At 42.9% G+C, this 13,247-nt stretch overlaps 1 protein-coding gene across 3 annotated transcripts in view; it reads right to left on the reverse strand.

Annotated features, from left to right (window-relative positions):
• Synpo2 (synaptopodin 2) overlaps positions 1-6,625 on the reverse strand; it is a 151,896-nt gene extending 145,271 nt beyond the window's left edge. For 2 of the 3 annotated variants that reach the window (XR_013110116.1, XM_034500152.2), the window contains exon 1: positions 6,202-6,568. Coding sequence is in view for 2 of the 3 variants with exons in the window: in XM_034500152.2 (XP_034356043.1) it covers positions 6,202-6,306 (105 nt within the window). In the remaining variant the exon portion in view is untranslated. Of the gene's footprint in view, positions 1-6,201 lie in introns of all 3 variants that reach the window. The other variant, XM_076933212.1, reaches the window with a different exon arrangement.
• Positions 6,626-13,247: the final 6,622 nt, after the last annotated feature.

A 13,247-nucleotide genomic window follows, 5' to 3' on the forward strand; every position in this document is an offset into this window, starting at 1 on the left:
AAGTAAAACTATTAAAACAATAACCACAATTATTTTAAAAGATTTGTTTATTTATTTTATGTATGTAGGTACACTGTCACTCTCTTCAGACACACCAGAAGAGGGCATCAGGTCCCATTATAGATGGTTGTAAGTTGTCATGTGATTGCTGGGAATTGAACTCAGGACATCTGGAAGAGCAGCCTGTGCTCTTCACCACTGAGCCATCTCTCCGGCCCCAATAACCACAAAATTTTAATGGAGGTGTAACATAAGAATGTAATTTGTAATATTCAACACAAACTCAAAATCAGAGAAAGCAGAATTAATAGGTAATTTTTTCTTTCTTTTCTTGCATTAAAACTTTGTATCATAATCTTTTATAATTATAGTGTGTTATTTGTAAGTCTCGTGATAACTACATGTTAAAAATCTGAGTTGACATGCACCTTTATTCCCAACACTTGGAAGGCAGGCAGATCTCTGTGAGTTCAAGGCCAGCCTGGTGTACAGAGCGAGTCCCGGAACAGCCAGGGCTACACAGAGAAAACCCTTCTTGAAAAACAAAAGGAAAAAAGCAAAAAGTAGCCTGGAGTTCTGGTCAATGATAGAATGTTTGTCTAGCATGCAGGAGGCCCTGGGTTCAATCTTGTACATGGAAGGAAGGAAGGAAGGAAGGAAGGAAGGAAGGAAGGAAGGAAGGAAGGAGAGAGAGAGAGAAGGAGGGAGGGAAGAAGGGAGGGATGGAGGGAGGGAGGGAGGGAGGGAGGGAGGGAGGGAGGGAGGGAGGGAGGGGAAGGGAAGGGAAAAAAATCACACTTCAAAGAAGTAGAAAAGCAAAAATGAACTGAACCCAAAGTTAGTGGAAGGAAATAGTAAACAGTAGAAGTAAATGAAAAGATAACAGAAAAATATAACAAAACAAAAATAATATAAAACAAAACCTATCGCATTAAAGTTGGACAAGACAAACCAACAGAATGAAAAGAGCCCCAAGAGGAGGCACAAGAACCAGAGAGGTCCTGGTGCAGACCCGTGCAGGCCCTGTGCATGCTGCCTCAGTTTCTGTGGGTTCATATGAGCCCTGCTCAGTTGATTAAGATGGACTTGCTTTCCTGGTGTGCTCCATCCTCTCTGCCTCTTACACTCTTTCTGCCACAGGGTTCCCTGAGCTCAGGAGGGAGGGATTTGATGATAATGTCCTGTTTAGAGCTGCGGGATTTTTTATTGGTTGTCTTGTGGTGTCTAATAGGAGCACTGTTGCTTTAGTACAGGGTAACTCCAGCTAAGGTGTGTGTGTGTGTGTGTGTGTGTGTGTGTGTGTGTGTGTGCACGCGTGTGCGGGCGCTCACGTGTATGGATTACATATGTGTATCTATACAATATATATACACACATGTATGCACTATACACACACACACACACACGTATATATAAGAAAGCTTCTACTGCAGTAGGTCCCCATGTGACTCTTTTAAAATGTCTTTAGTGTTAGTTATCTCTCCCTGTATTCCCTAATCTACCCTAAGACTATTATCTGGAACAACAGAGCAGTCTCACTTATGACTTCACAGCAGTTGAGACTGGATTCATAAGACCCAGGATGGTTTGGTTGATTGGTTTTGTTTTGTTTTGTTTTTTGCCTTTAGGCCGAGGCTTACTTGCAACTTATCGAAACAGGAGATCCTTAGCTGCTGCCAGGTTCTAAAGTCCATGGCCAAAGAGTACTCTGGGTGCTGATCAGGTATTAAAGTTTGATGATTTTAATAACTTCCCTTCTCTCCTCAGTCATCCTTTTCCTCTTCTCCCCATCTGCCTCCATATTTCCCTAGTTTTACACTGTCTCCCCTCCCGCTTCTCATCACTACCACACACTCCCTCCCACTTCTCATCACTACCACACACTCCCATTCATAAATGCATTAGGCTGGCCAGCGAGCCCACTGTCTTCGTCAGTAACCTATTGCTGGCCAAAACAACTTGTATAAAGGAAAGCATTTAACTGGGTGATTGCTTGTAGTTTCAGACGTTTAGTCAGTTACAATCATGGTGGGGAGTATGGCAGCAGGCAGGAAGACATGGTGTTGGAGAAATAGATGTGAGTTTTACATCCTGAACCACAGGCAGGAGCCAGAGCAAGAGACTGGGCTTAGCCTGGGCTTTTGAACTCTCAAAGTCTACTCCCCAGTGACACATTTCTTCCAATAAGGCCACGCCCCCAATCCTTCTAATCCTTCTCAACAGTTCCACTCCCTGGGTGAATTGGCATTTAAACTGGCGTTTAACTTGGTCGCTGTGGGGCTTTCCAACACCTCTTCTCACTCCAGTGCATCACTTATCTTGACATCAGAAGGGGAAATCCTCTGTTTCTAATCATGACCTGCTCACAATGCCAGGGACTCACACAACTCTTAGCTTCTCCCTGGCTCTCCCCTTATTACACTGAGACAGGATGAATGGGGAAGACTTCATAGAACACACCAGGTTCTTCTCAGGTATTGACTGACCTCAGCTCTCTTCAGCTGGGTTTGTGTTTCAATCACCTACCAAAATTCCCCTTGGAATGGTAAGAAATCTTGATGTCAGGGCCAACCTCAGACTCACTAACTCAAGACTGGATGCAGGCCATAAGATTTTTTTTTTTTAAACAAACTTTTGTGGAGGATCACCTAAATTTATATTTAGTCTGACCCACCCCTCTATTTGTTCATTACTTTTAAAATGTTAGTTAATTTTTAATTGTAAGATTTGTTTGTAAAAGAAAACTTTCTCCAAGTCTTTATAAGGATTATTTCTCCAAAGGGTTTGCCAAGAGATTGTCAGGGACATGGCCATGTAAGCACATGTCCCCGAAGAGAATTTGATAATGTGAAGACACTAACATCCTTTTTCATGAGGAAATTCACAAACACTCATACAATGGGGCCTTCTGTCTAGATAAACTTGCTCCGGGGATGAATTGGGAATCTCCTTTGCTAAAGATTGTCCTTAGAGTGTGTGTTACAAAGGTTTGCTTTGCATTACAGATGTAGAGAGTATTACCAATCACTTGGACTTCAGTTTTTCAGTTGAGATTGAATGTTAATAAAAACTTTCACTAAAATTCTTCTTTTTTTTAAGGGTTTGTGTACTGTTCAGTGTACCTACCAGGCGAATGTTAAAAAAATACTGGTGCATCTCTCATAAGTAACTAAACTGTTACTAAAAAGATCTTCCCTGGTGATTAAAAAGCAATTAAATGTCTGATCTTAATGAACTGAACTAAATTTTATAATACTATTTTGGCCAGTTAGAATATGTACACAGTATTATAGAAAAACCTATGTTTAAGTACTTTATTATAAGCTAAAGGTCATGATACAAGTACTTGCTGTAATTAAACTTTCCATTTTTATAGAAATGTTCACACCTTTTAACTTTTAAATTAGTAACTTGTATGGACTTTGTTGAGAGAGGGCTTAATGTAGCCTAGGCTGGCCTAGAACTCACTATACAGATGTGGATGACTGACTTGATACCCCAGTCTCTACTTCCTAAGGGTTTCGTTGGCATGTTCTTTATTTAACTTGCTAGCTATCTTCCTCCACTTAGCCTTTCAGCTTCTTTACTTACTCCCTCCACTTGGAGGTCACTCAGCCTTAATGAGAAAGACAGGCTACAGGCAACTGACATTCACTTCACCTTGAGCTCTGTGGAGTTCCAGCGAGCTTCCTGGAGGTTGGCTCACTGAGTTGACTCGGAGGCTTAAGCTAGAAGGACTTTTTAAAACAAGTATGATAATATAAAAAAAAATCAAATATGATAAATTTGAACCAATGATAAACACGGACTGTGGAAAGACATAGTCAGGGTTATCTGAGGCTTACACCTATTTTAACTCATTTTACAACTCATTAACATACGAGAGAAAAAGCAGACTGCAGCGGGTGGAGTGCCTGCAAAACCACAAATTAAGCAAACATTCGAAGCTTTCATGGCGGCATTTTAAAATCGACTCTAAATAAACTAGGAAATTATACAACATGGTGTGGAGGAGTGTCGGGGAATAAACCCAGAGCCTCCTACATGCTCTGCCATTGACCTACATCCCCAGCCTCTGACAAATTAGATCATTAGAGTGAAGACCTAGGTGCTTTCAGAACAATCCTTTAAAGCCATCAACATACTGCCTGGATATTTTAGGAAAGATGATTTCGGAGGAATGTCTGGCGGGTCAGTGTTCTTGACCCTCATGCAGCCTGGTAACTGAGAGATTGATGGAAGATGATCCACAGGACCCTTCCCTCAACACCTTGCTTCACAGAGTTACCACAAACTCGTCATTGCGATAGAGAACTCAGAAGAAACCCCACAGCCACTGTGCCTTCCAGGCTTGGCCACCGCAAAGCCTGTGCAGAACGACAGCTTTCAGCCACTCCTGTTCCCACACATTAGCAGGCGGGGGACTCTGAAGCACACACTGTTAGCACTAGTGAGTTTTTAAGCAACATAGAACTCATGGAGTGGATAGGTCCAATTTCTTCCTTGAGTTTCTCTTTCCCTATCCCAGGCAGCATCTCCCCTTCCGTGGCAACTGAGTCAGGGCCGGTGACCGATGAGCCTCAGGCCAAACTGCAAATTAAATCAGAGCTGCAAGTAGAACCCAATCTCAGCTACCGAAGCCAGCCAGCCAACCAACTGCGACTGAGCGAATCTGCCTTAGTCTCCTGAGCCTGTAATGTGCTGAATCCGGTTCACATTTTATCTGCTGTTGACTCCTGAAGAATTTCAGCAGAGGTCTCTTTCAACCCTTTCATCTCTCTGCCCTCCCAAACAGGAGCCTGGAGATGAGGACTTGGTGTCCCTGGGCTCTTTGCTCATCCAAAATAACTAAAAGAACTGGGACCTCTAAGGAACTTTCTAGATATAAATGGCTTTCATCTTCCAGTTCTGTGCTCACAACTTCATTTCTGCACTTCTCACTAGGTGGCAGGATTCAACCACCAAAGAAAGAATTTTCCGACAGATGCTTGAGAGCAGAAAACTTTCAAAGAAACGTCTGTCTTCACAGGGAACATTTGTAAAAGGTAAAAAGGAATACAGCTACAAAGGCAGTGACCCATATGCTTCACAGAGGCCTAGATTCATTTTAACTGTAAGTATGCAGCAAGAAAGTAACCTTTTATGCCTTCAAATACTGTCACAAAATTCTACAGTTCGATGTTAACATTTGATTAAAAGTTTTTTTACTTCCTTGCTTTTAAACTTCATTTTAGCTGAATGCCAATTAGAAACTAGAGGTCTCTGTGAGATTAGGGGTATTATGCCAAACTGAAAATCAATCTAATGTGACAAAAGATAAAGAACTATTTAAATAGCCATTAGGTGCACCAGAAAGATAGTTGTAATTAGTGCATATGTAAGGTGAATACACTGAAGAGACTCAGCAGACTGTACTTATATAGTTTATGTACACACGTACACACACGTACACACACACACACACACACACACACACACACACACTTACATATTTAAACATTAAGAAAGAGGCCAGAAATTGGGGGAGAAGGGTACATAGGAAGAGTTGAAGAAATAATGAGAGTAGAGAGAATTAATGGAATTATATTTTAATAAAATAAAATTTAAAAATAATAAAGTATCTATTACTCCATCTTGAGCTCTTAGCCTCATGAGTATAGTCGACGGAATATACAGTACTTGGGCTTTTGCGTTTCTTTAAATCCGTAAAATGCTGGTCTCTTAAACAGATCTCATGACATTTCTTTAAACCTTAAAGATTATTGCCCCAAACTGGCCTTTTTACGCCTGTTGCACAATAAATGTCACTGCCAATTATTTGTTAGAGCCCACCAAATGTCCATGCCCAGTGGTTACGGGGAGCCGAGGCCTGTCTCCTCTGTGGAGAGTCCAGTAACACGTCAGGGAGAAAATGCATGAAAGCAGTTTAATGTTGCTGGCTGTCAGATGACAATTAACCAGCCTGTATTTCACCTGATAGAATTAGTATTTCCTCCTTTGATTGATAGCTAATTACATGGCATATGGTGTACATTTCCCCCACGTAATTCTAAAAAAAAAAAAAGCCACATTCTAGATAAGTTTACCGACAGCGCAGAAAACAAGCAAATGACCTGAAAGACCATCAACAGGTTGTTTTCGTCCCCCTCTCCGCCTTCCCCTACATCCAACAGCTCAGAACGCCTGTCTTGGCCCTCCTACCTTTGCGACTTGCAAGGGCTGCTTCTCCTCCTTGCCTCCTTGCAGTCTGAACCCCCAGGGCGCCCCTCCAGTCATGGAAATGCAGATGAAATCTCCGGTGCCCATCTTCTCCTTTCAGCTGGGCAGCATAAGAGCTGGAGAAAGCCAGGCAGAAGCGTGGTGCAAGAGATGCTGCGTCTTAAGCTGGGCTGGTGTGGAGGGTGTAGGACGCAAGGCTACCCGCTGCCGCTGCCGGCTGCAGGGAAAGTGCGGAGGCCGAGCCTCCCCATCGCCCTCCCAGCACCTGTACCGCCCTCTCTTGCGTCACACCCTTTGCTCAGCCCACTTTCAGCTAAAAGGACAGAGCCTCACACTAAAAGAAAAAAAATCCCTGTCTGGGACAGAATGGGGCCAATGAGAGCGGGGAGAACAACATTGCTCTTGCTTCAGCAGCTTCCGTGCCAGCACCTGAATAGAACGGAGAGTTAATTACTCTATAAATAGTAGCCAGCTTGCGGGAGTTATAACCACCACAAGTAAGCGGCTAAAACATAAGCTCTTAGAACCCAATTACTAGAGAGTTAGACTCCCTCAAAGAAATACTTCTATGTTTTACCACATTGATGAACTAGAGCGAAGAGATAAAGCAAGTTTCGTTACTCTTCTACCTGCTGCCCGAAGAAAGCAACCCTTGGGAGGGGGTGGTAATAAACCACTAGCATTTTTGAAAATCTTTTCTGATATTGTGCTTTATTGAACTAACACGTTTAGAGAAGGAAGATAAGACGGAAGGAAAAGGAGGGCCTTCTACACTAACTTTTTCTCTTGCAAGGTTTAAGCTATTTTAGATTTTACTGGTGTCGTCTGAGAATGTCATGCATACATACCGTGTGTTTAGATCAAATCCATGTCGTAGTCCCTTCCATCCTCATCCTTCCCCTATGCCCACTATTCCTTCCCAGTTTCATGCACTCATTTGTTAAACTGACCGAGTCCTCTTGGCGCCGCCACTGTGTGTGGGTGAAGGATAATCTAGTGGAACACAGGTAGCCTCAGTGCCACAGTCCCTGACAAAAACTGGCTCTCCCTCTCCCAGCCACCACCAGCTGCCCAAGCTCCAAAATGCATACAGAGATAATCAACACGATACCCAAACATTTGTGCAGTCACCGTAACATGTGCTACAGTATTTCTGTCAGAGGATTCCTCGTTACCTACTGACCCACTAAGGCCTGGTGGGCCTGGAATATTTATGCTTTCCAAGGCACATTATCGAAATGCCATCTGAGCAGGTGCAGACTGAGCTCTGGCGTTCCGGTGGGAGGGGCAGGGTGGCAGAACCCGCAGTGAGAGAGGATACCCTCGGGCCCTCCCTGAGGCATTTTCCATTCTTTACAGTATGACCTCTCTGTTCTGAGGTGGAAAGTGGTATGTAGAGAGACCACTGCTCCTGGCTGTCTACATTCTCTCAGGAGGATCTTTGAACGGAGGGCAGGCTCACCAGCAACAACTGTTGGTGCACAGAGCTCAGAGTTGCTTCCTTTCTCAGTCTGGGAGCACTGGGGTATGCACACTGCTGGGGCTGCTAACTCCAGGCAAAGACCACAGACCTCGGGACTTAAGCAGCAAAAGCATTTCACAGTGCTAGAGGTGTTACGGCTTGAATGTCTTGTATTTGGACACTTGGTCATCAGCTGGTGGCAGCACTTTTGAAGACTGTGGAATCACTGTGACTCTGGCCTAACCTAGCACAGGTGGGTCACCAAGGGTGAACCTTGAAGGGCCATGTCCACTTCTGGCTCTGGCTAAAGCTTTCTGCTTCATATCTGCTTCAGGATATGAGGGGCCCAGACCACACTCTCCTGCTGCCATGATAGACTATATCTCCAAACCTGCAACCAGAATAAGTCATTTCTCCCTTGGGTTGTTTCTGTCAAATACTTTATCACAGCAAGTCAAAAGTGGGAGGGTTCCAAGATCAGGATACCTGTAGAGACGAGACGGGTGCTTCGTAGTGTTCACTTGGCTTGTAGATAACTCTCCACGGTGTTTTCACGGTATCAGTTACAACTTTTCTTATTGATATGACCAAATACTTGATAATAGTCAATTTAAGGAAGAACTGGTTCACTCTGTATTACAGCTAAAGAAGGGATATGACTCCCTACAGTGGGGGAAGGCAAGGCAATAGGCTCAGGAGACAGTAGTCCTATTGTGTTCCCACTAAAGGAGCTGATCAGAAGTAAGGTCAGGTTATAAAACGTCAAGGCCTGCCCTGACCAACCCTCTTGCTCCAGAACCACCGGCTGAGAGCCAAGTGTTCAAACACAGGATCTGATAGGGGACATTTTACGTTCAAACCACAGCATGCTGTCCGTAGATCAGTCATTTTGAATAGGGCCCACCCTAATTACCATTTTCAAGCTCCACCTCCAAATTTAACCACATTCTGAAGTATGGGGGTGCAGGATTTCAACATAAAAATTCGGGGAACCATAATTCAAACATAGTGTGATACATACAGAGGCAGGGAAGATGGTGCCCAAGTTAGGATCACTGGCTTCGCTGGCAGTGGACCCAAGTTCACCTAATCATGTGGCTCACAACTGCCTGTGACTCCATTTCCACTCTGCCTGCACAGGTACCTTCACACACATACTGTGTACACACACACACAGACACACTGTGTGCACACACACAGATGCACTGTGCACACACACACATACAAACACTGTACACACACACTGTACACACACACACACACCCCTTTTAAAAAGAATGATACAAGAGATAAGCTAAAAGTTTATTTCTTTGTAATACATGAGAATATATAAAAATTTCCTTGCAGGATAATTATCAGACTGCGATACTTGTGTTTATTCTTCAGATTTTCTCTTTCTTGCTATTCTAAGCAGGTATTCAGACTCCTGCCATTTCCGTGCCTCAGAACCATTTGCTGAGATGGAACAGAAGATGGTAACCACCAGTCTTAGTTTGGGAAAGACTAGAACTCCAGGAAATAAGTGTGTTAAATATTTCAGACAGGGAGGAAAGAGAGAAGAATGTCACTGAGATAAGTAATAAAAGACTGGCTCAGAGAATGGCCTGTGGGGCTCTCAGGAAGCAGTGTCCACTGTGCTGGTGACAGGGAGGTAAGAGACAGACCCAGAGAGAAACAGCTGCTGCATCTTAGGAAGGATACTGGGCTCCACCCCCTGCTGCTCAAACGTTGTGGAAACTGAATCTGGGTTAATGACTATTAACCAATACCATGGCTCTCAGTGACTTCAGTGAAAGCAAGTTCTAGAATTCTGTAGAACCCCAGGAGCTTTGCAAATTCTGGTGTCTCAGTCTGTTTGGGATGCTATAGAATAACATAGACTAGGTGATTTAAACACAGACTTTCATTTTTTAAAGTTCTGGAGATTTGGAAGTCCAAGGTCACAGTGCCAGCAGATTCACTTGGAGATTTGAGACTCTCCTTGTCATTTGTAGAAGGCTACCACCTCCATACATCTTTACAAGAGGAATCAACCTTCATCTCTGTTGTATCTGTCTTCTACAAGGGCTCTAAGCTGTGTCGTGGGGACTCCACCCTTAAGACATAATTACCTTTCCAAGAGCGAAGAACTAAGTACCATCACAGCATATGACTTTGAAAGAGGTACAAGCGTTCACTCCATAACATCTGCAGAAGAGTCTCACCTGCATCATCTCCCCACCGACCCAGTAGGATGGAGGACCAGAGTTGGAGGCTAAAATGATAAAGTACAATTTTTGAGGTAGTTAAAAGATATCTATATTTCTAGTTTGTCCAATCTTTCAAAAGGCTATTTGAAAGAAGAGCTAGCAGTTGATCTTTAGAGGGTGTATCAGTGAGTCACACAAAAAAGATTCCCTCCCCTGTAGGAAGACATCTTACTGGGGAAACCTGACAAATAAGGGAAATCGTTTTGAGAGAAGTGGGAGGCAACGAGGAAATAAAGAGGAGTAAGGCAGGGTTATGTGGCTGGGGTGGTGGGAATAAGACACAGGAGCATCAGACTGAGCCACTGTGGGCTGCAATGAATGACTTTGGAATATAGTGGGAGTGGAAGGAGGCAAGGTCTGTGAAATGGCTAAGTAGAGCCTGGTACAGCTGAAGCACCCCTGTTCAAACCTTCTGCCAGAGAAGAATTCAATAGGAAGCTGATAAAGGTGAAGCCTCACAGACCTTACTTCCAGGACAACCCCCTCACCCCATGGGCTCGGAAGAAAAGCCAATATATGTTTACAAGTTTGTACAGCCTTGTGAGATTGCCAAGGCAAAAGCACTTAGATGGATCTGGCTGTAGCCAGTTCCAATTTCTCCGCCAATGTGGTACTGAAATGGCAAGGATGTTACAGAATTGAGCTAAGAGGGATGTGATGGGGATTTGTTCACTCTCTTTATGTGGCTGACAATCACACACATGTAAAGTCATTGAGAGCTGTCCAGGGAAGGAAAGATGGCTTCCAGGCACCATCTTCCCATGAGTTGTGCAAAATCACTTGATGTGGAAACATTACAAGCCCGGGCAAGTGAAGTCAGGGTGGATAGCTCATCTGATACCGAGTACGATGGAGAAGAGAAGTGGACATTGGGATAAGAACAGAAGCTGGTCTGTGGAAAATCCCTCCACTTTCCAAACAAAAACCACAATGGAAAGACTTGGGGTTTTTTTGTTTTGTTTTGTTTTTTTAAACAAGGACATGTCAGATACACAGTTATTATGACTTTACGGGCACAAACAAGTTATAGTGATTGCTTCTATACAGGGACTCACATTTTGAGTGCAATGCAGTTACCAGCGATAGAAGACTGATTCTGATGAGCCATGCTTAAACTTAATGAAACTTATTACAAGTCCAAGGGATTAGGAGTTAGACAAATTCTTGGATAGGCACACAGCCAGGGAAAGGTGCCATGCATGAGAAATAAAGACAGTATAAAGATCTTCCAGGATGGCTGACTTTTTTCTCACCTTCCTGACCTGAGACAGAAGCCTGAATACTTTTTTAAAATGACTTGGCTGGCTTTTTTTTTTCCTCCACTCAGAAAGCCCACCCTCCTCGAATCCCCTCTTGTCTCCCGCCCCCTACACACATACACACACACACACACACACACACACACACACACATACACACACACACACAGAGAGAGAGAGAGAGAGAGAGAGAGAGAGAGAGAGAGAGAGAGAGGATCCCAACATGTTTATGCCAAATTTGTAGGCCTATCAATCACCCTGTGTTTGATCAAACTAACTTACCGAAATCAGAGAGACCCCTTCAAAGAGCCTTACAAACCTCAGTCCTAGAGGAGGGATTGGATTTTTAGGGTTCCCTGGTCTCCTCTTCTCCTTTCTAGAGGGCCCTTTTACACAGATAAGAATCCCTTAAATTCTCAGAAGAGTCAGTAATGTTAGGCCCAAGATTTGAGTATCTTCATCAAAAGGATGCCTCAGTAAACATATGTGAAGCGAAACTATACATAATAAACTGAATTAAGTAGAAGTGCAGTAAAAGCAGATATACATTAACAATTAGACCAATGTTGCCTTTTTCTGCCTGCTGTCTTTGTTGGCTCCTTGGGAAAATGTGTAGAGGCAGCCATCTACAGGCCTTGGAGAGTCCTTCTCATGCACTGAATCTTTCTCTTCTCCCCGATGCTACCTGTTGCACTTCAGAACTTTTCCTGACTTTTAATTTTTCTAACTGGCAGAAAGAACCAGATCAAGATCCTTTGGTTATAACAAAATTATATTCATATAAAAAGATGATGCCATCCAGGCAAAATTCTACAGGAAGAAAAGGTATGTCAAATGGGTAACCTACATCCTTTTTCTTTGCCTAGATTTTGTATATTTTTATAGTATGATATACATTTTTTTTTTTTTTTTTTTTGGTTTTCCAAGGCAGGGTTTCTCTGTGTAGCCCTGGCTGTCCTGGAACTCACTCTGTAGACCAGGCTGGCCTCGAACTCAGAAATCTGCCGGTCTCTGCCTCCCAAGTGCTGGGATTAAAGGCATGCGCCACCACTGCCCAGCAATACACATTTATGATATTTATGGTCTTTTTATCTTTAAACATTCAACTTCTTTTTATCATTAGAAACAGTCACTTCCATCCCTTAAGTTTATAATTTGTATACTTTTGTTTAATGCTTTTGGTCTCTACCACTGAAACAAACAAACCACTAATAACACCAGCCAATCAGCCACGAAAGCCTAATTTTGCTACAGAAAGAGCCACAGTTAAGTCTAAGAGTCTGTTTCAAAATGTATCAGATGAAAATTGTATTACATAGTATTGGGTCCACTGTCTTATTCACTGCTCAAGGACCATGAAGTAGCCGAAATGTCATCAAACTCCAGGTCAGAACTATGCAAAGAGCCTGGGAGAAGAATTCTGCTCTCAGCCTCGGGCTTGAAAAACACTGTAAGGTACCTTAAAATATTTGCTGCTACATCAACTGCCCTTTTATTATTATATTGTACCAATGCTGCTTTTAATTTTACATTTCAATTTGTACTGGCCAGCAACTAAAGAGAAAAAATAATTCTTCTCTCTTTGGCAATTTTCTCTTTCCAGTCCTGAGGGACTTTTAAGAATTTTCAGTTTTAAGTTCTTGTGTTCAGTAGATCTGGATGTGAGAGATTCTCGTTTCTGCTTTTCACACAGATAAGAATCCCTTAAGTTCTCAGAAGAGTCAGTAACGTTAGGCCCAAGATTTGAGTATCTTCATCAAAAGGATGCCTCAGTAAACACATGTGAAGCGAAACTATACATAATAAACTGAATTAAGTAGAAATACAGTAAAAGCAGGTATACATTAACAATTAGACCAATGTTGGCTTTATTTTTAGATTTCAATTTGTACTGGCCAGCAACTAAAGAGAAAAATGATTTTTATCTCCTTGATAATTTTCTCTTTCCAGTCCTGAAGGGCTTTTAAGAATTAAGCCTCTTCAAGTGATTGCCATTGTTAAACCCTCCTGGGAGAGGGTTTAGAGGGAGGAAACCAGCCAGGCCAAACAAGTCCTCTG

This window comes from Arvicanthis niloticus, chromosome 4, assembly GCF_011762505.2.
Source record: "Arvicanthis niloticus isolate mArvNil1 chromosome 4, mArvNil1.pat.X, whole genome shotgun sequence".
NCBI classification, from domain to species: Eukaryota; Metazoa; Chordata; class Mammalia; order Rodentia; family Muridae; genus Arvicanthis; species Arvicanthis niloticus.